This window comes from Stegodyphus dumicola, chromosome 3 (assembly GCF_044657685.1).
Source record: "Stegodyphus dumicola isolate Sdum_Otavi_A_Nest chromosome 3, ASM4465768v1".
Taxonomy (NCBI): domain Eukaryota; kingdom Metazoa; phylum Arthropoda; class Arachnida; order Araneae; family Eresidae; genus Stegodyphus; species Stegodyphus dumicola.
Window position 1 is genome coordinate 268,615,448 of NC_140770.1, and position 27,538 is coordinate 268,642,985.

Genomic DNA, 27,538 nt, shown 5'->3' on the forward strand with positions numbered 1-27,538 from the left:
CAAAGGCGTGTCCATTTTCTTTTGCATTCCGTCACTGTAAAGTCGATGTTCGATATTAATGATTATTTACTGGAATAATTAAACATGCTCTTGAATTTTGACTGTTATTTATCAGTACCTGTGTTGGACTGTAAATCATTCCTGCACACAAATATGGAGATTAACTTCCGGAAGTGAAAACAATTCTCTTACTGTTCTTAGTTTAAATCTGAACTGGATAAGATGCCGATTCTGCCGAAAGAACAAAATACTGATACTCCCGCCCGGAGAGCTAGTTTAGAAGACGATTTGTATACTCCCGAGTTTACCTTCGCAGATCATATGGGGAAAGGAAGAAGTTCATCTTTCTTTAATGGAATTTTTTTTGGCACAGACCGGCAAAATGCTAATTACCAAAGATTCAGCAGAATAGCCTCTGCTCAAGAAATGGAAGACTTTGGTATTGTGATATAATGTTGTTTCTTTAGCTTGGAATATGCTTTGCTGAGGAATAGTTTCTGTCTTTCAGAGAAAGTAGTGTTCCAGAAGCTATTATTTTAAATGTTTAGTAATAGTTATTTCTCTTAATTAAAATTTACTAGATTAATTATTCAAATATATTTTAAAATTTAAACTTTTCCTAATATCTGTTTTAAGATTTCCATTCTCTGAGTTGTTGTCCTTCAGTAAACTGCAAAAATGTTTAAAAAATTAAAAGTTGTTCTTAATATAGTTTTTAAGCTTTAAATCACCTAACAAATTTTCTGATGAAATTTTTACTGTTATGCGTGTTTTATTTTATAAACATAACTTTAGCCGTGTGACATAAAATTTTTGACATGAGAAATAATAGTAATGTGGGGTCACATATTACTCTAATATATGGGACATGGAAATATTAGTAATGGGGGGTCCCATATTATTCTAATATGGGACATGGAAATAATAGTAATATGAGACATAAAAAAGAATAGTAATAATATGTCATAAAGATGTTTAATCAAGTAGTATGTATTTCACAGTTCTTTATGAAAAAAATTCACTTACTTTCAATCAATTAAACAGCTTTTTACATTTATATGTTCTAAAATGTTTGTAGCATTAAGTATTATAAATATATCGGCCATCTTATGTGATAAAAGTTTTCAGGTGTAGCAGAAAAAATGTCATCCCTTAATAGTAAAACAGTCATTTTTATGTGTTTCAACTTTACATCACAGTTTTCAGTATTTGATTATTGAAATTATAGTACACTTTTAATTGAACCATAGTACCTCCGAATTTTTAAAAAATATTTTAAGACAAAGTTTTTTTAAATCTTTTCCTCTGTGGACAAAATGTAATTTTGTAGATCAAAAAGACTAATATAGGAATTTATTTTAATGATAAGAAATTAAATGACTTCAAAATTTTACAGCCCTTAAAACTTATTATTATCAAAATATTCTGAGTTGCAAGCACATGTAGTTAATTTTCATTACAAATATTATTTAAATAATGAAAATAATGTATTTAATCTCGGGTGTGCCTTCTTACAAAGTGAACTGTATGAACATTTGTAGATTTTTGCTTAAAAGTTTGTATCAAATTTTACTTTAAAAATAAAACTACAGAAACCATTTTTTAAATTAACAGTGTAAAATGTTACTCATATTTACTTGTAAAGTACAGCCTTTGAGAAATTCAAGGAAAAAAAAAACTGTTTAAAATTTCTCTTTATTAAGAGCTTCTTTTAAAAATGAAAGGTATTCCTTAATCTGAAATATATAGTTATTCAAAGTTCGTCTAAGAATTCATAGCAGAATAATAGTAAAAAAAAAAAAAAAAAAAAAAAGTTAGTATTTTTCTCAGCGCTCTCATTATATCAAATCATTCTACAGATGGCAACAAATGCTTGAATGCTTGTGAATTTAAAAAGTTATAAAATGCTATTTGGCATAAAAAATATGTTTAGTTCTTTCTATATGTGTAATAGCTGTTTCGGCTCTATTTCATATTCTTTCTAAGGTCTTTATAACAAGAAAAACACGTTAAAGAATTAAACGTTACAGAAACTAATAATAAGTAACAAAAGTTATTTCTGCAGGTTTACGCATGTCACTAATTCCTGCTGCTTGTATTAGTTTCACTAGAGTCTAAACTTTCTCTGTATCTAAAATGCCCCATAAATACTTTAAAATTAATTTTGGTTAAGTTTTATTTATTTTAATTGTGAACTGTATGAAGTCTGAAATTATAAATATAATTCATATTTTTTAAGCTCATTATGCACTATTTATGTAATCAGAGTTAATCTCTATAGAAAACACAAGTTGAGAGGCAAATTTTCTGCTCTAAAAATGCTTGAAACTGATAATGTTGTATCAAATTTAAATGTAAGTGACAAAACTAATGGGTAATCATCTTTTAAAAATTTTCATAACCATTCTTTTAAGTAAAGAATTCTGAGTAAAAGTTATAAAGTATTTCTCCCACTTTCCTAGCGTCCTTCGTGGTATAGTGGTTCTGCACGCTGGGTCGGTATTCCAGAGGTCAGTGGTTCGATTTCCGGCGAAGGAGGTTGCATATTTTTCATCTTTTCTGCTTCCAATTTACCTAATGACTCTACAAGTGGCATCCGAACTAAAAGGGTTGTGAATGATGATTCTCTGCACCCAGGATTTGACAACTAGGTCCCCTAAAACCCTAGTCACCCTTTAAAAAGGGGAGTATATTTTTCATCTTTTCTGCTTCCAATTTACCTAATGACTCTACAAGTGGCATCCGAACTAAAAGGGTTGTGAATGATGATTCTCTGCACCCAGGATTTGACAACTAGGTCCCCTAAAACCCTAGTCACCCTTTAAAAAGGGGAGTATATAAGGTATTTCTCCCACTTTCCTAGCATCCTTCGTAGTGTAGTGGTTCTGCACGCTGGGCCGGTATTCCAGAGGTCCGTGGTTTGATTCCCGGTGAAGGCGGTTGCATATTTTTCATCTTTTCTGCTTCCAATTTACCTAATGTCTCTACAAAGTTATTTCATTGAAAATGAATCTTGGCTATTATATCATCGAAAAATATAACTGAAACTGCTTGAGTGATTTGTGGTATAAGAAAGGATCATTTAATAAGTTAATCCAAGGATACATATTACTCAGTATAGAACTGAAATAAAATTAGGAAAGTTTTCCTGTATTTCATGAGACTTAAATATAAGCATTAAGCATAACATTATTATAGTTAGTGCTTATACTGAAATCAAATTAAATGTTCTTTTTTATAAATGACTTCATCTTGATACTTTTGACATTGAAGATGTAATTGTCTGGTAGAAACATTACAGAAAATTCTTGATGTAATGCATTCTTGATATGAAAAACAGGTAATTGTTTCAATACTTTAATTTTCTCTTCTGAAGAAAGATTAGGTGTGTAATTTCATCCTCTCTTCAGTTTTAAAGTGATAAAACATTATTGTCCATAGAACCAATCAACAAAAATTGTCCAAATTTTTTTATTGGAAAATTATTGCTTATTCATTGATCCTTGTAGTATTGTACAATGTATTTTTTCAGTTTTAGAGCTTGTGCAAGATTTGAAAATTTAGTTCATAGTTAAAATAAAATATGGAAACCTTTTTTTAAGTTTTGATATTGTCTGAATACATATCAATAACCTGTAATTAATTATCCAAATAAATGAATGGATAAATTATAGTGAAAGTGAATCTTTATTACCAATATACGTTTGCTGACACTACAACTTGTAAAAATTCAGTATTTTATCAGAAATACAATAATTCATTTTAATTTTCATAGATTCGTTTTATGATACATCAGAAGAAGCTGGGGAATATTCCTTGACTTCAGACAGTGGAGCCCATGAGTTGTCGCAGATGGATCCAGAAGCTCGAGCTAAGGCTGAAGAAGAATGGACTCGAGAATTAGCAAAAGTATTTTCTTTTCCCAGTTATGTTATAAATAGTATACTTGTTTATTTGTTTTCCTGTTTTATGAGTTACTGGGATATTCAAACACATAACAGTCCTGATTATTACATAAGCTATTATGATTGAATAATACACTAGATGCTAATTCAGAACTCAAAAAACAAAAATCAGCGTTATATTTTCAAATTTTCACAGGACTTGTTTCGATGGTTTTACTGAACCATCATCCTCAGCTGCAAAAGCGCAAATGAACGAGATAGGATATAATGATTAGATAAGAAAGCCTGGATAGAAAATAAGCTAGTGGCGTGGCGCCATCTGTTGATGAAGCCAGAACTAAAACATAATTTCTTTAAAGGCCGAAGGCAAAGATGGATTGGAATTAGGATCGTTAACTAGAACAGAAAGATTTTTTTGAATGTGAAATGCCTCTAGAAAATCCAGTTCTCCAATGGAAGATGTTTTTTGAATAATTTTGGGAGCAGAAAAATTGAAAGTGTGGTTTTCGGGCCAACAATGATGGGCAACAGAAGACGTCTGTGTTTCCTTTTTTCTAACATATGCCTCATGTTCCTTGACACGAAATTTTAAGGCTGTCTTAGTTTGGCCAATGTAAATTAAACCACACTGGCAAGGAATCCTATAAATACCCCAAGAATTCATATCCGGAATGGGGTCCTTGAGTAGGAACTCGGAATTTTATTGATGGGAGAATAAACAACCCGAAAGTTAAATTTCTGCAAAATATGTGCAACTTTATAGCTAATTGATGGAAAGAAGGGAATGAAAACAGAATTTTTATAATCTCCTAAAACAAGAGTGTGCCTTTTAGTGTGTTGAGATGAGAATTTTTTAACTGCTTGATTAATAATGTTGGGTGGAAAGCCCCTGTCAATAGCTATTGCTTTTAAATAATTTAGTTCTTCATCAAGGGCTAGTTTGGAGGAGCAAACTTGAAGAGCACGGAAAACATAGGAATAAAATGAAGCTAACTTTTGTTTAGTCGGATGACATGATTTAAAGTGTGGTGGAAGGCAAACCGATGAAGGTTTACGGTAAACCGTGGTACTGAAGTTGGATGTGTTACGTGTGACCAGAATGTCGAGAAACGGAAGAGAATTGCAAGTCTCAAGTTCAAAAGTGAACTGAATAGCGGGATCAATAGAATTCATTGTTGAAAGAACTTTATTTAAATCATCTTTATTACCTTCAAACAGAGTAAAGGTATTGTCTACGTAGCGGAACCATGCTGGGAAGTTTAAAGTTTCAAACAATTTTGATTCATAATAATGCATGTAGATATGAGCCAGGATGGGACTGAGGGGGCTTCCCATGGCTAATCCCTCAGTTTGCTTGTAATATTTATTTTGGAAAACAAAATGTGTTTGTTTCAAACAGAGTTGAGTGAGAGAAATTAGTTCATCAATTTCGATGCAAGAGAAATGAAATTCGCGAAGTCTGGTTTCCAGACATCTTAATGCACCCTCCTTCTGGGACATTGGTGAATAATGATTTTACATCAAAAGAAACCATGAGTAAATTACTAGGAGAAATGTTTTTAATTTTTTTTACAAACTCTATTGAATTTTTTATGGTATAAATGTTATTGTCTAATAGAGTTGAAAATCTGGAAACTAAATATTTAGCTAATGGATACGAGGCAGTACCTAAATTTGATACAGTAGGGCAGAAAGGAATACCACTTTTGTGAATTTTGGGAAGAGCATATAATCAGGCACAATTCACAACAGATAAACGAATGTTTTAAGTTGCTTGAAATGATTTGTGAAGATTTGATCGCAGTTTTTATTTTTGACAGGTCTGAAGGTGAATGATCTTTAAGGGTAGGATTATGTGGTCCTTCGTTTAAGAGTTTAGTGACACCATCAATGTAAGTGTCCCAATGTCATCGATGTTCACGACGACTATCTGGTCACCTTTGTCGGCCTTTGAAATGATAATATCCAGGTTAGAATGAATTTCGCACATTGTAACTCTTTCTCTCGCAGTTAGATTTGGTTTCAAAGGTTTATTATTGAATTTCACATTATGAGCGATAAGATGCCTAATCATTTTTTTCTGTGAATCTGAAACTTGAAAAAAATCACTGAACTTGAAAGCTTTTTCGATAGGAGCCAGAATCTTTGGAATCGAGAGTTTACAAGTTTGTGAGAAGTTAAAATTATATTTTAGAATTATCTCTTGTTCTTCTGATAAACTAACATTAGAAATATTACCTATTGGCTTAATGTTTACGATGGGAAGATTTTTTGAACTACTTGAACTAGAAGACTGTAAAAGAAGCTTTTCGAATTTAACTGCAAGGGTGTTTTTATGACAGTTAACTGTATTCTCTGTTCTTCTAGACCAAGACTTATTCAAGGGCAATGAATTTTGCATATGAATTAGCGAATTTCAGATGAAGTTTATAGAGCTCATATTCAATTTTGGACAATTGTTGACGTGTATCCCTTATGATGGATCAAAGTAAGGCAAGCTTGTAGTTTAACAGAATTCTTGAAACGCGACTGGAAGGTTTTTGATTAGATTGAAATTGGAGATCAATTTTTTACATTTACACTTAAGTATTCCAAGATGATTCAGGAATTTTTGCCATTTCAGGCATAATTTAGTGAAACAATTAATGGATGAAGGCATGATAAACAATGCAGAAAATTGAACTAAATTAACTAACCAATAATAAAACAGCAAAAAAAATCCCACACTGAAACGAATAGAAAACAAAAAATTTCAACCAAAATGCATTAAATCAAACAAGCAAAGCACAATATCTAAATATGCAAAACACAAACAGAACTTCAAAATTGCAAAAAAGTGCTTACCGAAACCCATGCAATCACAAAAAGGCAACCACACCGCGTGCAAAAAAGGAAGCGAAAAATAAGCTGTGTTTTAGGAGATTATAAATATTCTGTTGTCATTCCCTTCTTTCCATAAATTTGCACATATTTTGCAGAAATTTAACTTTCGGGTCGTTTATTCTCCCATCAATAAAATTCTGAGTTCCATACTCAAGGACCCCATTCCGGATATGGATTCCTGGGGTATTCCTTGCCAGTGTGGTTTAATTTACATTGTCCAAACTAAGAAAGCCTTAAAATTTCGCGTCAATGAACATGAGGCATATGTTAGAAAAAAGGAAACACAGATGTCTTCTGTTGCCCAACATTGTTGGTCCGAAAATCACACTTTCAATTTTTCTGCTGCCAAAATTATTCAAAAAACATCTTCCATTGGAGAACTGGATTTTCTAGAGGCATTTCACATTCAAAAAAATCTTTCTGTTCTAGTTAACAATCCTAATTCCAATTCATTTTTGCCTTCGGCCTTTAAAGAAATTATGTTTTAGTTCTGGTTTCATCAACAAATGGCACCACTAGCTTATTTTCTATTCAGGCTTTTTTATCTTATGTAATCATCATATCCTATCTCGTTCATTTGCGCTTTTGCAGCTGAGGATGATAGTTCTGTAAAACCATCAAAACTAGTCCTGTGCAAATTTGAAAATACAACGCTGATATTTGTTGTTTGACTTCTGAATTAGTATTTGTTCGGCGTGTTATTGTGTCTTAATTAATACACTAGATGTTTGAAAAAATGGCTACAATCTTCCTTTATGTGAATGCTGATCCCAAACTTGTTCTTTCAGTCATAGAATTTCTCACAATTAGGTAAAGTGTTCCCCCCCCCTTTTCTCTTCACGCATACACATTCCTCCAGAAAAAAATACAAATAATTGTGACTGTAACAGCATGCAGTGTACAAAAATTACAGCTGCAATATAAATATCATTTTTAAATAAATTTTCAATTTCCAAGTGATTTTCAGATAAAGAGTTCTTTCATCGAATGTAACTGACATTCGGATCAGTATGAAGAGATCACACCTTTCCTTAAATTATTTAATTAATTATTTAAATGTGAATGGAATCATCACATAAATTTTACATTTTCCTCATGCAAGTTAAACAAACCTGTATGCTAATTTGCAGTATTATTCAATAAGGCGGAAGCTATATCATTAGTAAAGCATTTGCTGGCATGTTTTTCTGTTTCCCCCAATAGTCATTGTTATCAGTATTAGTATTACTAGCAAGGTTTGCATATTGTAAAAATAGCATAATGATGGCAATAAGTTACAAAAATATGGAAATTAGTGTAGGGTACACTAATTTGTAATTTAAAAGTAATATAATTTCAGAAATAAGATAGTGATTTCAAAGAAACATTTTGTAGTATAGTATCTATTTTAAATTATATTTTGGAAATAAACTAATGCTTTTAATAACACAGATGGCATTTAACAGGCCAAAAAGTTTCATGCAGTTCATGACTAGCTGTCTAACCATATGTGTTGTATAATAATTTTAAAAGCTAAGTGCAAGGTAAAATTTAAGTTTAATATTGAGAAATTTATGCATGTAATTTTTTTAAACGTATAAGCCTGTATGAAATTATTAAAAAGCTTTCTTTTAAAAGTTAAATAAAAGATTTATAAAATATGCTTTAAAGAAATAAATTCCCGATAAAAAATGTTAAAAAGTTTTGTATAGCTTTATCATATATATCATTGTATTTTATTTTCTTAATGTATATTTTAAAACTTTTAAATATGAACTTGGATGAATTTGTGATGACTTTCATAGACAATTAATGCATCATTTTTTTTAACATCTATGTGAAATTAATTTTTTTCAATGTACACAACTGTTACAAAACTCTGTCCGAATTTCATTCATTCAGTTAGTTTGCCAGTAAAGAAACAAAAAAGAGGAATAAATAAACAAAATAAAGCAGGCAATCCACTTAAGTAATCAAAATAAAACATACAGTCCACCATGGTACGAAAACATAGCACATTTCCTCTTTGTAATATTCTAAACATAAAATTAAAATATAGTGTAGCCAAAGCATGAAAAAATAACTTCAAGAAAAACATGCATTTATGCAGCAGCCATTGACAACAACTAAACATCTTTTGAATATAAATTTCAGATTAATGTTAATGGAAGAAGAATAAGGAAAGCTGTTATGCAATACATAAAAGTAGTTTAATAAGAAATCTTTTTAATTAGTATGATAGTATTTAATGATTAAGATTTAAAAAAATTAATCACTTTCTATATGGTACATTGGGGAAGTTTTATTACAAATCAATACATGTTGATATTTTCAAATATTCTGCTTTAGTATTATAGAATTAAATATTGGTAAGGCCAAAGTATGCAATATATAACCTTTAGATATTTTGAAATTAATTCTTATACTTTTCTTGCACATGAAGATTTATAACTGGATATAATGAAAGTATTTTTCAGAAGTGTGGCTGGATGAAAATACTGTTCTTTCTATCACCAGTATATTTTTATATATTATATTCTTTTGTCTATTGTAATAGCCCAGTTTTAAAACAATTTTATTAGAAAGCTTTCATTGCTAAGAAACGAAAATTCATTAATAGATATATATCTTACCTTATCTAGACTGAAGAGGAAATAAATACTCTAAGACAAGTTTTATCATCTAAAATTAAGAAGATGCAAGATCTAAAGAGAAAGCTTGGTATCACTGTCTGGAAAGAACTCAAAGATGACATGGAACAAGGAATTCGCAACATCCAAGAATCAACTGCGTACGTAGTTTGCTTTGAACAACTATTCTTTTATAATTGAATTTGGATCTTTCCTCTCTCACATTTCCATTTACATATTTTTTTTATGATTTCCTTGTTATTTTATTCAGTTCTCTTGTTTTCCATGTTCTGGATAGAATCAGATATTTTCAGAAGTCCTGGAATACTATTTTTAAAACACCAAAGGATGTCTTTATTTCTGTTTCTAATTTGAAATATAAATTTTAAACTTGTTGTCATTTTATAAAATTTCATTAATTCTTCCTAAAATTATATTTTAAAACTTTAGTATTTAATCAGTTAATTAAGACATTGATTAGTTTGCTGTTTTGATTCCTGTAAGTTTTTTTTTTTTTTTTTTTTTTTTTTTAATGTGATTACATTTTTGCCTAACATGAGTAAAGTTCTTGAGTTTACATTTTAAAGAATTTAATTTTGTTTAAGAATTATTTAATTCTAACATCAAGTTCATGTCCATGCTTCAGAAAAACCATACTGAAAAAAGTGATGTTTCTTAATCATAACTTTACAGTAGGCTTTGTATGATGTCACAGTTTCCTTCTTAGGTAGCTTGTTTAACATGTTACTGCCCATGCCAAAAATATGATGGGGTGAGGTAGTAATATGAGTTTCTTGTACCATAATATCGCTGGCTTTATTTTATATCTTTTTTCTAAAACTGCATTACGGAACTTGCGTGCATGTAATTTTAATCGTTTCCTTCATTTAGAAATTACTGTTCATATTTTACAGTTTAGGAAAGGAAAAGCATAAGTTTATGGTCGTTTTCATTAAAATTAAGTTGTGATCTTCAATTGATTAAAACCCAGATTTTTTCCATCCTTTTACTAAATCATGAGTACATGCTGGAAGCTCCTTTATTGAGAATGAGTTTTTGGTAAAAATAATTGTGCTTAATTTCAAATTTTTAATAGTAAGATGTGAAGAATAAGTATTAGAATAATTATGTGTTTTTGTAAAGGACATGTATCCTGCTATACAGAGCTATATCTGGGTATTTTTTCAAATTGAGGCAAAGGTATGAATACGTGCCCCTGTATACAACCAAATTAACTGTATTTCTATATTCAGCTCAACAACAGTTATTCAACAGTTACCTATACCAAATTATGCCTTAATTTTTATAATATTTGCAATCAAAACAATCAAAACTTTGTGTATTCAGAAAATTAGTACATGTAATAACCTTTCTTTTCAACTTGTCTTTATATTCTGTAAATAAAGATATAATCCTTCTTTTAGGTTTGTTTGTTTAATTCAGTATGGTAAACATATGAGGACTATTTATTTAAGGCAAAAAAATGCTGGTTGTGGAGGACTTTCTAAGTGAAATAGACTTGTATTTATGCTTCATGTGGGGGAATACTGTGAAAATACCCATGTAAACCCATTCGTCAGTATTCAGTATCAGGTTAACCTTGCAGTTATATGTATATTTAAAGCTTTTGACCACAGTATGTTATTTTTATTTATTAATTTTTTTCTAGTATTAAATTCCACAAAGATATACATAAAATTTTAACGGATTTGCTTAGAGACTGTTAGGTTCAACCCATTGTAATGATTTATCATTCTGTGCCTTATATAAGTTTGAGCATTGTATAAATATAAAAAATAATGAACAAAATAATGTTAAATTTGTGATAGTGATTTTTTGTCCCATTTTAAATATTAAATTTTTATTTTTATTAGGTTAATTGATTAAAGAAAAGCTCACAAGTTGTGCAAGTGCACAAGAATATACAGCTCTTTTTATTGCTTTAAGTTTATTTTAAAATGGTGCTGCTTTATTCATTTTGAAATTGAAAATTTGCTATCATAATTTATTTTTTAAATGTATTTATAAAATTTCACAGCTAATTTGGGGCCCTTCCTAGTCATTCATTTGAAGCAAATATATCACCTACCTTACCCTTGTCCCAGCTAAGCCTTGTCAAGCACCTTTATCAGCCCCACAATCTCCCTTTGGCAATAGAGGGAGTTATGTTATGCCAGCTGTTCTCTTATTGTTGTACTAACATCATCTTAATTTCATTATTGGCATGTGGTTGTTTTTAAAAGGGGTCGCATTGTTTTAAAATTGACATTTTATGCCAGAACAGTGGAACTTCAAATGTATGAAATTGCTTACAGTAAAAGGTTAATGTGTATATTATAAAATATGGTGTGGACTGTGATATACAAGTCTTCTATGTCTATTTCATCTCTATTTTTCAAATTTTCTAAGTTTCTATTTAAGGGGTTTATTATTATTATTATTATTATTAGTCCAAAGGGGCTTTTTGTCCCTGAAGGACTATTGTTTTTCGTTTTGCGATTTTGTGTTGGTTCACTATAAAATTTCGTTTCACAAACTGTTGTCGCCAAATGTTAGAGTCCTGTATTATATTTGAAAAAATTAAAGAATGAAAAATCTGCATAAATGCATATATATTTCTCGCATTGTGATAAAACAACGGTACGTAGAGCTATCGAATTTTGAATTATGTAATCCTACTGTGAATATGAGCATGTGGAAGCCCAAATTTGGAATTTGTTTTATTATCGATTTCATATTTTGTAAATCTTTAACAAATTTTCGATTAACAAGCTCAAGAATTTCAAAGCGAGCAATTCAACGTTGTACAGAAAAAAACATTTTTATCTCCAGCCCGTGAGACTACATATCGGAAATTCTAAAGATATTGCTCTTGAACTGAATTTTATGGTTTAAATGCGAATAATGTGATATTTAATAAATAAAGGTAACAGACAAAATGTTACAAAAATGCCCCTTTGCACATAATTTAAAATCTGAAACCTTTCAGTTTATTATTATTATTATTATGTTATTTTAAAATAGCATGAAAATTTCTTTTGAAAGAAATTTAGAGTAAAGTCTGTTGTAGCATAAAATCTAGAACAGGGGTGGCCAAAGTGCGGCTCATGCATATAAAATATATGTATGAAATAGGCTAAACTAAAACTATTTCAGTGTCCAAAAAGGAAGTAATTAATTAGTTTAGACTCCTTTTACAAAGTTATCAGGGAATTCTTTCTACTTAAAACCTCCTTCACTACTTCTATAATGATGTAAATATGAACTTGTTGCTTATAGAAAATCTAGATGCGGCTCTCAAACATTCTTGAATTCAAACGTGCGGCTCTTACCGACATGAAGTTTGGCCAACCCTGATCTAGAATAATTTTTATGTGTGTTAAGTTGGTTATTAGTTTGAAAATTATTTTCCATTTAGTGATACAAAGTATACTGTTTGTGGTTGAGAATGTGTACTCATCTGAATACATATCATAGCAAGCATAAAAAAATATATAGAGAGAAATTTTTTTGTATTGTATGCTATTTCAAATTGTTATCTAGAATTTATTAAGGTATTTTCAAGTACTAAAAGCTTCTCCTGTATATTTAACTGACTTTCTGATTAGCATGAATGCAATTACTTTATATTAGATTGATATATAATTTTATAAATATTTTCCGCTGTTAATGGCACATATGGCAATATGAAAACAGTTAAATTACAATAAATTTCACTTCATAAAACATATTTGTGAAATTTATGATATGACAAAAATATTAGACTGTGTTTTTAAAACAAAAAAATGTTGGGCTGTTACAGTTGATATTTTGTTATACAGCAAGAATTTGTTTTGGTATTTGAAAGTATTGGCCTTCTATACTCACTGGTGAAATTTTATGCCTATGCATAAATATAGCTATTTTTGATACTCTTTCAACTGAAGTCTTCTCTTTATCTGCATAAATAAAATTTGATTTACAAGTATTTCTAAGTTTCTGCGTGGGACTGAAAGGTGAACTATTTTGGAGTCATTCATTGTTGTGGTTGTTAAATTATTTGTTACCTATTACAGGACGATTAAGAATTTGATACATTTTCACCCTTAAATGCAAATGATTTTGCTTCTCAAGTAATAATAGTAAATATAAGTAATAATAGTAAATATAACTTCTTCTTCAAGTAAATAATACCCTCAAATGTCTCTGTGAACTTCAGCGTTTAGCATACACGAACAAAATCTATAAATCCTTATTGATAACATGCAGTTCAATAAATTTCAAATGTGGAGTTTGTAGTTTAATATATTTTTAAGAAAAGGTTTTTAATAAGTATATTTGATTATAAATAACTTGCATTTAAATTTTTGTATCTTAAATAACTTTCATTTAAATTTTTCTTTCTCTTAATTATAAAACTGTTGTAATATATATGTTTGGGTTGTATTATGCTGAAAATTCGTAATAATAAGCAATACAACTGATATCAAATTTTAGTGTACTAAAATACAAGCAAGCATGTTTTTTTTAACACATTTTGCAAATGCTTGTATATCCACCTTTTGTTTGAATGGCAGATATGTACACAACACTGCATTTTATTTCACTCACATGCCAATAAGTCACGATCAATTAACCTTAATTGTTGCATTGGCTGTGTAGCTTCTGGAGATTAGTGGGAAATCTTTCACAAAATCCCATGGGAAAGGCACAAGGTTTTTAAATCTAGAGATAAATTTTAATTGTATTAACTCATCATTTTCGCATTCCTTGTATATCCTCTCCACCTTGGAAGTACGTTTTGATGATGTACTCTCAAAAATGATATTTACTTTTTGTGGTAAATTTTATCTAAGGTAATCTTCAAAATTGTCTCAGCAATGCTGTCTGCAGTAGAAAATTGGAAAACTGTCTTTTTAAAAGTTTATCATTACTGTTTTCATTTGACTAGGGTTTTGGTTTGTTTTAGTTGATTATGTGCAAAGCACACAATCTAGTTTTAGTTGATTATGTGCAAAGCACAAAAAAATAAGGCTATCTGCCTAAAGGAAGGGAAGCCTTCATGGAGGACTGTCTAAGGGAAACTGGCTCGTATAGATGTTACACATGAGGAAAGCCACAAAAATGGCCATGCAGCCAGCCTGTCCATGGCCTTGAATCTGAACCCCAGTCAGAACTGTCAGGACTCAGCAATTGTATCTCTCTGCTGCTGTTCAGCCCATTGATCTATGGTGTTGGTCAACTTCTCAATCTGCCCAAATAAATCTTTTCAATAATGTCTGCCATAGCAAAAGGAACACACTAAATGTTTATAAAATATGTCAGTAAACTTAATGAGTTAGCCTCAGCTAAAAAAGCTATTTCTTGAGGCTTGAGAGTTGCCCTTCATTGCTTGCCAGTGGGAAACAAAATTATACATAACAATCCTTTTTTTTTTTTTTTTTTTTTTTTTTTTTTTAGAAATATGTTGCTTACTGTAAAAAAAAATGTTTGCATATACAGTGGTGGCCAAAATTGTGGACACTTTTGGAAATTTTTATGTTTTTGAACTTTGTATGCTTATAGAAAACGTTACATTTCACAAAATGCAAATTTGTATATATCATTTTAAAGAGAATTTATTACTGAATTCAATACAAAACACAAAATTCAATTATTTGCAATACAAAAAACTTAAGCGATAATAGTTATCGATATACATTAGATAGTGATAATTGCAGTGAGTTATCAGTACTTAGTAGGGTATCCTTTATTTTTTATTACAGCTTCACATCTATGTTTCATCAAGCTGACAAGAGTTTTAAGCTCTTCTTTCGTTATTACATAATGCCAGGAAACAATTATAGCCTTAATTAATTCCCTTTTATCTGATGGGTGCCTCATTTGGACAAGAGTTTTCAAACAGTGCCACAAATTTTTGATAGGATTGAGGTCAGGACTGTTTCCTGGCCATGACAACAATTTAATGCTCTTTGTACGAAACCACTCTTTCGATATTTTGGCCGTGTGGCGCAAGGAGCAGAATCCTGCTGAAAAATAAACGAAGCATTGTTGGCAAAGAGATCTCTGATGGAAGGTAGATGTTTTGTTTCTAGAATAGTGTCAATGTATTTTCTGGCATTCAGTGTCCCATCGATGACATGAAGGTGACCAATACCATCTGCTGACATGCATGACCAAATCATAACACTAACTGGGTTCTTCACAGTTGCTTGAATGCAGTGAGGATGTAGCTCTTCTCCTATTCTATGTCTTACATATTTTCGCCCATCACTACCAAATAATGATATCTTAGTTTCATCACTCCATATAACTTGTGACCACTGATCATCTGTCCAATTAATGTGTTCCTTTGCTCACTGTAGTCTTTTTTTTCGTTGCTGAAAATTAAGATAAGGCTTTTTTGTGGAATTCTACCTCTCAGTCCAACATCTGTTAATCTTCTCCTGATTGTTCTTGAACTGACAGAAACACCAGCATCATTCAGATCACTTCTGATGGCCGCTGATGACATTTTTCTATCTTGGAGACATAGTCTTTTTATTCATCTGTCATCAATAGATGTGGTGCACCTTTTTCGCCTTTTCCTTTCTTTGTTTTTTATTGAATTTGTCTCCTGATATTGTAAACAAAACTTTCAGACTCCAGATGTAGTCACTGAACCACTCACCTGTTTTGCAATTTCAGCATAGGAAAGACCACTTTCTCGTAACACAATAATATTACATCTCTTTCTAGGTGTCCAATCTACTCTTTTATTTGATGTCATTGCTTCTTGACGAAATATTAAAAATTTTTACAAAAATTCCTACTTGTAATTGCAGTGTATAAGAAACAGGTCCAGCTTCTACTGGCAGTTACTAACATTTGATTGGTTCTCAGAACAAGAACAGTGATTGGTCAGGAAAGTTAGACATTACAAACCACTTCATAACTGTGTTTTTTATTTATATTAAAGTACATATAACTCTTTTTGTATTGCAAATAATTGAATTTTGTGTTTTGTATTAAATTCAGTAATAAATTCTCTTTAAAATGATATATACAAGTTTGCATTTTGCGAAACGTATCATTTTCTATAAGCATACAAATTTCAAAAACATAAAAATTTCCAAAAGTGTCCACAATTTTGGCCACCACTATACAGTAAAACAAAAAAATATCAACCAGTTATAAATACCATCTTGTTTCGAAAATGTGTTTCTAGAATTTGATTGGTCTATAAATATAAATTTTGATTTAAAAAATGCATAATATAATTTTGAGTTTGTTTATGTACTATAGTTACTTGTGTTATTGCATCATTTGTAATATCCATCCTTACTTCCTTCTGAAATATCAGTGTAGATTCCAGACTGGGAAAATTTTAGGAATTTTCTCTATTTTTACCTCATTTTTTATTCTGTTTTTCCATGATAAAACTATTGTCTGTGTGTTAGAAATGGCAACTTTTTTTTTTTATTTATGTTGTTGGTTAACAAGTAATTTGATTTATACTACAATAAATTTGGATTTTTTTTTTTCCAGATTCCAGAAGACTAGTCAGACCTTAAAAACTGCTACTGAAAAGACTACTGAAGCACTGGGAACCATTGGAGCTAGTGTCAGAGAGAAATTAGAAGAAGTCAAGTAAGCTTGGATTTTAAATTATTTTCAGTTAATGTAATATTTAGATTTATATTTACAGTTGTTTTTAAAAACTATATTTAACCCTTTGGCCTATAACCATGAGTCTGACTCGTGGTTAAGAATTGTGCCATAAACAAAAGCTATGAGTCTGACTCATGGTAAAGAATTTGTGTCATAAACAAAAGCCACGAGTCTGACTCATGGTGAGGAATTTTTTGCATGAAATGCCACTTATTATTATTAGAACAAGCAATTGAAGTTATTCTACATCAAATATTTTTCCTGTTTTTCTTTTTTTTTTTTTTTTTTTCCAGTTGTTTCTGATGAAACTGGATGACCTTTTACTATAGTTCCCCATAAAGCTTCGTTACATTCACATGTTTCAAATGAAATTTTATATAAAGAATTAAAAAAAGTCTTATACCCATCATGCAATTATTTTTGTCAACTGATGAATTGATTATGATTACATACTAGGCGGCTTAAAATTACTATTTGTACCTGAACATTGTTTGTTATTTCACACTTCCTTTCGTTACACTGAAATATATATGTCATGAAAAGTATACATTTTGCGCCAGTTCGGGTACACGGGTGAACAGTTGAATGGCACGGCACGCGACCGACTTTCTTGTTTACTATAGCTCATGCAGTTGGCAGATATTGTATAAGCCAAGAGGTTAATCATTCCCACTCCCATTTGGAAACTAGAATTTCTCTTTTCTGTCTTTTCAAATTATGAAATGAAAGTACATTTGTAATGGCATATACTGTATCAAAATCTATTAGACAATGGAAATGTAATTATTTCTCCCCTTCTAATGTCAGATGTTTTACTACCTTACAAATTTTTTAATTCATCTGAATGATTAGATCTTTTGCAGTAGAAAAATCAATATTTTATTCATTCTGCTAATCATAATTAAAATACTTCAAAAAGGTAGCATTTCGTGCAAAAGAAATTTTCAAATATATTTTTCCACGGTTTTTTATCTTAACTATTTTAGTGTTATTGCTGTTAGTTGCAGCTTTCAGAAGGAAATATAACCAGTTATATTTTTAAGAATTTAAAGTTATTGCTAAAATGAATGAGATTATTGAGTGCAAGCATTATTTCTTAGTTTAACTTCAGAAATATGACTGATTATATAGGTTTTTACTTCCTTGTACGAAGTAAAAAGGAAGTATTGTAATCGCGAAAAGTTTCAGGCAGCATATTTCAACGAAAATATCCATTTTGACCGCTATCAAATGCAATTTAACGATGTTTGTGCGTCATATCTGTACGTAAGGACAGAATAAACTACTCTTTTCCTTCAAAAAAATTATAAAACTGCTTTAAAATTAATTCTGAAGAGAATTTTTCGTGGCGTCTGTACGAACGTATGTACGTATGTACGTATCTCGCATAACTCAAAAACGAGTAGCCTCAGAATGTTGAAATTTTGTATATAGGACTGCTATAACATGTAGATGTGCACCTCGTATTTTGGTTGCAATCAGCCGCATCAAACGTATGTAAATATATTTATATATATATCCACTCTATTACCCGGCTCGGTGATCTCAGTTTCATTACTCTTATATGTTTGTAAATTGTACATTTTTTGCTTTAAAAATGAATGAATTATGTTGTTTTTATCTTTCGATTAAGGATTTTATGCCTTTAGTAAATCTGTGTGCAATATTTTTAGAATTATCAGCAATTTTAAAGTTGTTTAATTGCCGCTAAGCCTGTGTTTAATGGCGGCCATTGATGTTTACATTTGAAACAGGAGACTAGTGGATTTGTTGCCAATCTAGAGAAACTTAGCTTCGCAACAACAAAGATAATGCATTCATTTATTATTGCCAATTAAATCATGCTTAATTCTTTCTGGAATTTTTTCGAGGAAATAAGTGTTTGAGATTTACTTAGTAATTTTTAATATAGATATTTTGAGTTTTTATGTATTTTTGCGTTCTCGTGGAGTGAGAACTGAATTAATTAAATGAGAAATACTCAATCATTTGTGAAAAACTGTTTCTTTTTGTTTTGTTTGTTTAATTTCTTTTATACATGGTTCTAGCTTTATTATAGTATTTGAATTATAGTATTTATTATAGTATTTGTAGAATATGTGGCAACGATACAGTATAAATATAGATAATTCTTTAAATGATATACATTATGTGCATTCTGAGTTATAATACGAATGAAATATAATACTGTTGAGTAAACCTAGCGGCAGAGTGTCGCTATGATAAACAAAGTGAATTTTAAAGAATGCATTTATTCTGTTGTGGTTTATGCGCTGTCGGCGAAGTAGGTTTAAGTCAATCTAATAAGTTTAAATAAAATGCAAGAAAAAATGCATATAATTTAATATTCCATACAAGGAAGTCATGTGGTGTACACATCACAGGGTTCATAGCGGTCCTTACAAGTGCTTATAAGTCCTTATATTTGAAAATAAATTATAAAGGCCCTTATAGGTGCTTATTTTTTGCTTTTAGTGCTCTTTTTTTTTTTTTTTTTTTTTTTTTTTTTTTTTTTTTTTTTTATGAACTTGCATTTTTTTCCCGTGTCGAAGCCAAAACTAAATAAACAACTTTTCTTCCTTACATGCAATGTGAGATGGTGAATCATACTCCCGGAAATTGCTTTTCCCTCCTTTCTCTGCTTTACCGTAACCTTTGGTGCGCGCAAGAGTACAGACTGGTGCACGTCGTTCTATTGGTCAAAGAATTGCGAAAATGGTAGAAAATTCCGTTACATTCGGTATTCTTTTCCTCCCACCCAAATACTACACACGTTTGAATTTCTATCAAGATTTTAATAATTTGCATTCTTGTTCCGCGTGGTCAGTTCATATTCATGTTTATTATGATCGTTATGCTTATATTATGAGTAAATACATGAATATTTATAATAATATAGTTGCAGTAACTGCTGAAGTATAGATAAACTTCCAAAAATGGACGTGTTTTTACACAGATTAGTTTTCTAGGGAATAATATTCGGAATGGCTTAAATAAAGGGAAGGTAATCGAATAGTCAAAATAATTGCTCCCCCCCCCAATACATTATACAGTACGGAGATTGGGAGGTTCTCCACTTTCTCCGCAAAATCTCTAATATTGAAGCAGCGGATTCCCTCCTCACACACACACACACACACACACTGTCCAATCTGGATTGAATAGGACTAAAAGATTTTGCGGTCTACCCAACCTAAGCGAAGATTGATTCTATTCTGGAAATTTAACGCAGTCTGTTGAAAATTAGAATCAGAAACACCCCAAATTAGTAAGTCTCTTTCTTTTCCTTTATTTAGTTCTTTATTCTCCGAATACTGGCAGCTGTTGATTCCGATTGTGTAATATCACATGTGGAAGAATTACGCCGCATTTGCACGTATTGCACAATAACATTTGCGGTATTTTGCAGAGATAATTAATTTTGATGTTCCGTCTGAGATTTGTTTATGAACACTTAAAAGAGTTTTTCTGTGCTTTCTAAGTAGAATATTTCTCAGTTCCGTTGGTCTGTTTTTATATGATGCACATATCGAAATGTCAAAATCATTTATTTAGCCGAGAAATCTAAAGAACGGCTACTATCTTCCCCCACTCCTCTTTTTCCAGTTACTATCCGGAATATTTGGCAATTTCCAAGTATGCAGGTTAGTTAAGCTTTTACTGTTAAAGGAGACTGCATGAAGCAATTTCCCGTCTTCTGATTTCAGAAATGTGCCTCTTTTTTACTTAAATTACTTTGCTTGGAATATATGTTAAGGGAAAACTGTTATGCAATGAAAATTTAGAAATTGTTCAGAATTTTGATTTAAGTTAAATTATTTAAATATTAATATGAGTGGAAAAATAAATTGTATTTTTTATTAGGTGCCAAACGAATACAATTGATATGGCTTATTATTATTTATTTTCTATATTTTGAACTGAAATTTCATCATTAAATCTTGTAATATAGTTTAGTTCTGCATAGTTTTTTTTTTTTTTTTTTTTTTTTTCCTTCTCATTGTAAACTAATTCTATAAATTGAACTGTCATTTAAAATTAAAAAAAAAAAAGTTAATTGTTTTCCGTGGTTGAGGTAATGCTAATTTTCTTTATAAATATTGCATTGCTTATATTTTAAATTACAAGTCTAATTTTTCTTTTAAGGTTATGCAGTTGTGTATAGTATAATTAGACAGGTGCTTATTTTTTCCTCAAAATGTGCTTGAAAAGTGCTTATAGGTGCTTATTTTTTTAACTAAAATGTGGCTATGAACCCGCATCAGATTTTTTTTTATTGCTTCCCCACTTGTGAAGCATGAATATGAACCACTTCCTCTTGTAAAGATCTTCATGGTGGTAAATAGACCTAAGTGTCTTAATAGATTACTAGCAGTTTAATAAAGGCTATATTTGATTTTTGCTTTTGAAATGGTTGTCTGCAAAAGTATTTGGTAGCTTTTTTCCGGTATAACATAATGTTACCTTTTTTTTTTTTTTTTTAACTCTACAAAAGCATCTTCCTTATTAGATAGGTAGATGTTGTGTACTTTGCCCTAATTAAGTAATCAAGTCCTTATTACGTAAAGTAAGAAAACTAAATTATAAAGTAAACTAAGAAAATATAGTTGTACTTAATGTAACTCATAGTTATATAAACTTTGATTTATGTGATGTGGCATTAAATGCATTTTTGTTTCCTACACAATTATAGTTCAACCGTGGCAAACATAATCTTTGCTAGCATTCTGCCAAAATATTTAAAATCATCGAAAAGAGATGTTAATTACGTGCTGCGAGGATGATGCAAGGGGATCTAATGAGAGTTCACTCTTCACTGAAAAGAGGAAGTTAAATATTAAAGTACGGAATGTCCCTCTGTCATCCGTTGTCTTTCATGAATTTGTTTCATATAAATGCGAAGATTTGCATTCATTTGTAATCGCAGAAACTAAAAATGCTGAAATTTTTTCTTCATAGTGTACAAATAGTGCATATTTCCTTAGTTATTTTTAAAAATAATATCACTAAAAATAATAGAACTCTATTTATTAGGAAAAGTGTTCTTTTTGTAGTTAAAAAAAAATGGTCAACAGGTTTCCACCTCCATTTGAGTGTTATCGCTTCTGATCGTAGTTGATTTAATGTGACATTTGCTCTTTTATTCAAGAATTTTTTTTTTTTCCTAAAATAAATTTTATTCCCTCCAATAATGCATATAGATTTTAATGCAAAAATCAAAAGGAAATATAATTATTTATTATAACATAATTATTATAATTACTACAAAAATTAAAATAATCATTTATTATCATATAATTATCATAACTAATTGTTAAGAATTTTTTTTGAGTGTGTATTAATGCATATACATTTGAGCTGTAGGTTAAAAAAGCTATATAATTAATTATTAATTATAGTATGATTATAATAATTATGATATTAGAATTTATTGTAATAATATAATAATGAAAATTCTACAATAAAATGTGATAAGTAATTATAAATCAGATTATTATACAATAATAGTTATTCATTACATTTTATCATAAAATTATGTATATGTAGCAAAATTAAGTTTTAAAAACAATCATATTTTACCTATAAATAAATAAGTAAATGCACAAATTAAAATGTAGTGTAATCAAACAGTTAATCGCTAATTATGATGAACACAGTGAAAATAAATGGGGTAAAGAAAAATCCCTACTACATGATTCATGTCCATCCACCCTATCTAAAGAAATCAATCTCTTTAAAAGGTGCATGCTTGTTTGTGGTTGTGGCTGTCGTGATTAAACTGCATTTACCTAATGAAAAGGATGTTTACCTGTTTCAAGCCAATATCAGTTCAATAATTTTTCTTAAATTAATGAGCCAAATTCATGGGATTTCTCTTTCCTTTTTAAATAATTTTAATAAAATAACCATTTGGTGGAATATTGCTAATAAGCTTTACAAGAATGCATTATTATTAAAGATGCATTTCAAGAAATAAAAAGGAATGGATTAAAAAGTTTTGTTGTTCATAATAAAGCTACTTCATCTGATTTGTGTTGCCTATAATGCAACTCTAAATTCTTAATTTTATATATGTTAAATGAAAGACTGCATTTAGCCTACAGTTCATTGAATACATTTGATTAGGTATATTCATTGTTTTATTAAAAACACAAAATTGTACTTTGCAGTCTTGTGTATTTAATGAAAATTAAAATTTATCCAGAATAGTTAACTTTAAAATAGATTTTGTATTTAAATAGTGTATCGATAATCATCAATGTTTTGGTTTATGTGTTTTTTACCATACTGCAATTTTTATTATGCAGGCAGTCTGCAGCTTATAAGAATCTTGAGGAAAAAGTTGGAACTGCATATACCAATGTCAAGGTAAATAGCTCAAGTGGATCTACAAAGTAAAATTGTTGCAGTTGTTGGTGCTTAAATATACATATGTTTTTTCCCTGGTGTTGGTAGAATCTCTGTGTATTTCTAATGTTTATTTTTGTCTTCCACTATTTTTCTTATAGGGAGTTTTATAATACTAGTACTTATGATTGTACTGTAATAATCTTTTAGTGTTATATTTATTGCACTAGTTTTTTTTTCTTGCATAAGATTACAGCATTACTTTGTTTTTATTATTATTTTTATGCACTTCAGTGCTCATTTTCATTCTGGATAAATAACACTGTGGTGAAAATTTCTAAAATAAAAATTTATTAGTTCAAATATATTAAGAATATATTCAGGTAGTATGTTTGAAATTCATTTTATTATTTAAATGCAATCTTTTATTATTTTTCTGAGTTATATTTAAATGTTTTTTTTTATATATTATCTCAGAGTTTAAGTTGTATTTTAGGTTTGATTGTAAGGTCACATAAAGGTATCTGTAAATAATTGATAGTTATTTGTATATTTTTGTATTACTTTATGTTAATAATATTAGCAAAAATATGTTCTGATTATTGCGGGCAAATTTCAGGTGTTTTATATAACCCAAGCTCCCTTTCTCATAACCTCCTAAAATGCTTTCTCTATATATCTTCTTCAGCTACTATATATATATATATATATATATATATATATATATATTTTTTTTTTTTTTTTTTTTTTTTTTTTTTTTTTTTTTTTGTAATTCTTTTATTCTATTTACCAAGAATCTCTTTAAAGGTGGAGGATCTTTATCTTCCATCAGATATAATTTTTGCAGCTTTGAGCATTTCATGTATTCTTATGTCAGCATTTACTTTTGCCAGGGCATTCTAGTCAAATGTGACTACATCACTTTTCATGCAAACAAAAAATTTTATTATGTAATTTCTAAGTATAAGATGTACAAAAGAAATATGATACTACAATCGTACATATTCCAAAAATAATTTGGTATTACTTGTTATTTATACTGAATTTTTTTCATAGTATTTTCTTTTGATATGTGAGAGATTAAATTTGTCTCTTGAATTATTTCCTCCCTCTACTGTTATTACTTAAAAATTCATCCTGAAAAATGAATGAATGTGACAAATTAAATTAGGTTTCAAAAGGAAAATTGGACTTTTTTTATTGGTATTAAGAAACTCCAGCATATTGTTTGTATCTAAAGAAATTAGTGTTTGAGCATTATGTAGAAAATTAACCTCTTTTCAGTAATCATTTAGAATTTTTTTTTAAATCTTTTTCCTTTTAAAATCCCTCAAGTCAGAAAACTGAAGTGATATACATAAAGCGAAAGATTCCTTCTGTATATAATAATGCACTGAATTGAAATTATTTGTTATTATCCTCATTGTTTTATGTAAGTGAGAAATATAGTAATTTGTGTAGATTTGTATTTTTCTTCTGATTTTATAAAACCCTATCAATTCAGACCTTTATGATAAACCAGTAAAAACATTCATTTTGTTTACAGTTATTAATATTCTCTATCACTTGAGGTAATTATTTTTATCCCATGTTTTTTCTATTGATTTCAATAAAACTTAAAAGTGTAAAATCAAATTTTTTAGACTAAAGTTAGTGGATCAAGTGTAAGCCAAACTGATGTTAGTGGGAGCAATGAAGAAGTTCTCGCTGAAAAATCTAATGGAAGCCAAATTTCATCAGAAAAATCTTAACTTAGGTCCGTTCTTTGTTCTTTTTACTGGTTCTTTTGAACTTCTAAAGCTAAATGTGATTTCCCCCCTTTGGTAATGAGTTAATGTGATACTTTTGATACCTTTTATAAGATCTCATATATAAACAATATTGCACACATATTACATGAGAGAAACCCAAATATTGTTATTTAAAGTTGCAATTTGTTAGCTTGTTAAAATTTATATATTTGAATTTTTTTTTTTTTAAATCGTATTTGAATGTTACTGCTTGGGAAAAAAGACTGCAATTTTATCATAGTGATTAAAATATTAAAAGCTTCTATGTTCTTATAAGTTTTATTTGATTACAAGTTTATATGTTTATGCATTATACAATATATAACTAGTGTCAATAGATGTCACATCTGTTCTAAATTGTGCCAAATTCTATTGAATATTCCTGAAAGGTGGTTTTCCAGTGCATTTTTATTATTGTAGTAGATCAGAATAGTAGTAAAAATGTTTAATCGATGCAACTTAATCAGTAATTATGGGATTTAGTTTAGTTAGTGGTCACAGATACTACATTTACTCAAAGGACTTTTTATAATTTCTTTCTGATGGAAAATTGAATATTAAAAATAATATTGTTTCTAGAGCAGTATTCCTAGATTTGGGTTCTCTGAGGAGAAATATTAATGAAGAAAGTTTGTGTAATATAGAACTAATTTTTTTTATTTAAGTATAAAAAGGCTATGACCTTTTTAACTGTAAAATAATAATAACTTGAAAAAATATGAACTAAGAATTAAATTTCCAAACTTGCGTCTTGTATTCTAATAAGTACTCAATGTAATTGACTGCTTCATATGTGCTGATAAAAGAAAGGGAGTACAATCTCCATAAGATGCTAAATTAGCAAACAGTAAGTAAAGGAATAAAGGACGTCATAATGAGAAATATATCTTGATGATAATCATAAAAATAGCTGTAAGCCTTTAAAAAATTATTTAAAAAAATGAGGTAAGAGAGAGAAAGAAATAAAAAAGTAATCTATTATATTAAATTCGTTCCTTTTTTTCATGCAGTTACAAAATTTTTATTTTATTAAAAATTAATTTTTGAATTTGATAAGCAACAGTTCTGGTATGAGATTTTAGAAGTCAATTTTTTTATATCTCAGTAGTTAAGGTTCATCTATTTTAACACTTTCTTGCTTTAAAACTGTTGTATTTTGTATATTTCAATATTTCACATACCTTCCATGCATGAAAATGTATTATTGTTATCTGTTCTAAACTTGCCATTTTTTTTAATGAACATTGTGCTTTATAACTCATTTAAATTTATATTATATTGAAATTTTGAAACTTTTACAAAAAAGTTGGCATTCTTGAATTTAGTATTTTATTTTAAAATATCATTTCATTACTATTATAAGTTTATCAAAAAATCTTTTTCAACTAACAACATAATGTATTAATGCACATTTTGAAACTGCACAGAGTGATTAGTATGTTACAATATGCAAAAGAAGCCGAATTTGTTTTTATATGTTTTGTAAGATTTTTGCAAATTATTTTTTATGCAAATTTCAGTTTGTATCAGATTAAAATTTTATGACTTGTAGTATTGTATAATTAATAGTTTAAAAATTCTTAAATGTTTATAGTTTAAAAGCACTCGTGCTTTTAAAATTTTTTAATGGATAAGAAATATATCACCTCTTGCTTCCTTTGTGTATGTTAAATTAGCAGTATTTTAGATGTTTTATAAATGTCTTAAACTGTAACTGATTAAGCCATGGTCTTTCATTTTAATTGTAAAAAAGGAATAATTATTCCGCTGGAAAAAATGAGATTGCTTTTAAAGAAAAATTGTAAGAGTTATTTATTACAAAGAAAGTATTTTCTGAACTTTTACAGTAATATTCAGAATTACTTTATAGTAAATAAATAGTTTGTAATGTGTATTTAAAAAATGTATTATGGAATTTTTAAAATCTGTATTGCCTAAAATATTAGATACTAAAAACTGGGTTTTCTAAAATATGTATTTTTTCCCAAATAATAATTTACAAATCCATTTCATATATTCTTAATTTTTGTAATGCTATGGATTTGTATTAATTGTTATCAATAATATATGTAATATAACTTCAATCATATTTACTAGAAAATTGTTGAGATGCAAGTGCAAATAACAATGCATAATTGTTCTTGTTAAAAGTCCTTTCTACAGGATACTGGGATTTATATTTTGTGAAACTGAAAATATCTGAGGTTATATTTTGGTAATTTTTTTAGTCTATTGCTAAAGCTGCTTTTACCAGGCAGAAAATAATGTATATTTTATAATATGTCAAATGGTATATTTTCCTGAATTACTATATGTATAGAATTTTTGAATTGTGTAACAAAAGCTGATGGGTAAATAAATATTTACTTTATCT

The 27,538-nt window shown here is 29.2% G+C and overlaps 1 protein-coding gene across 1 annotated transcript; it reads left to right on the forward strand.

The window, feature by feature from the left end:
• Positions 1-27,538, forward strand: LOC118201242 (uncharacterized). Its single transcript, XM_035373303.2, has 6 exons — positions 1-439; positions 3,776-3,909; positions 9,410-9,558; positions 16,904-17,005; positions 23,335-23,395; positions 25,018-27,538. The coding sequence occupies exons 1-6, from the start codon at positions 223-225 to the stop codon at positions 25,123-25,125; spliced, it is 771 nt and encodes a 256-aa protein (XP_035229194.1). The 5' UTR covers positions 1-222; the 3' UTR covers positions 25,126-27,538.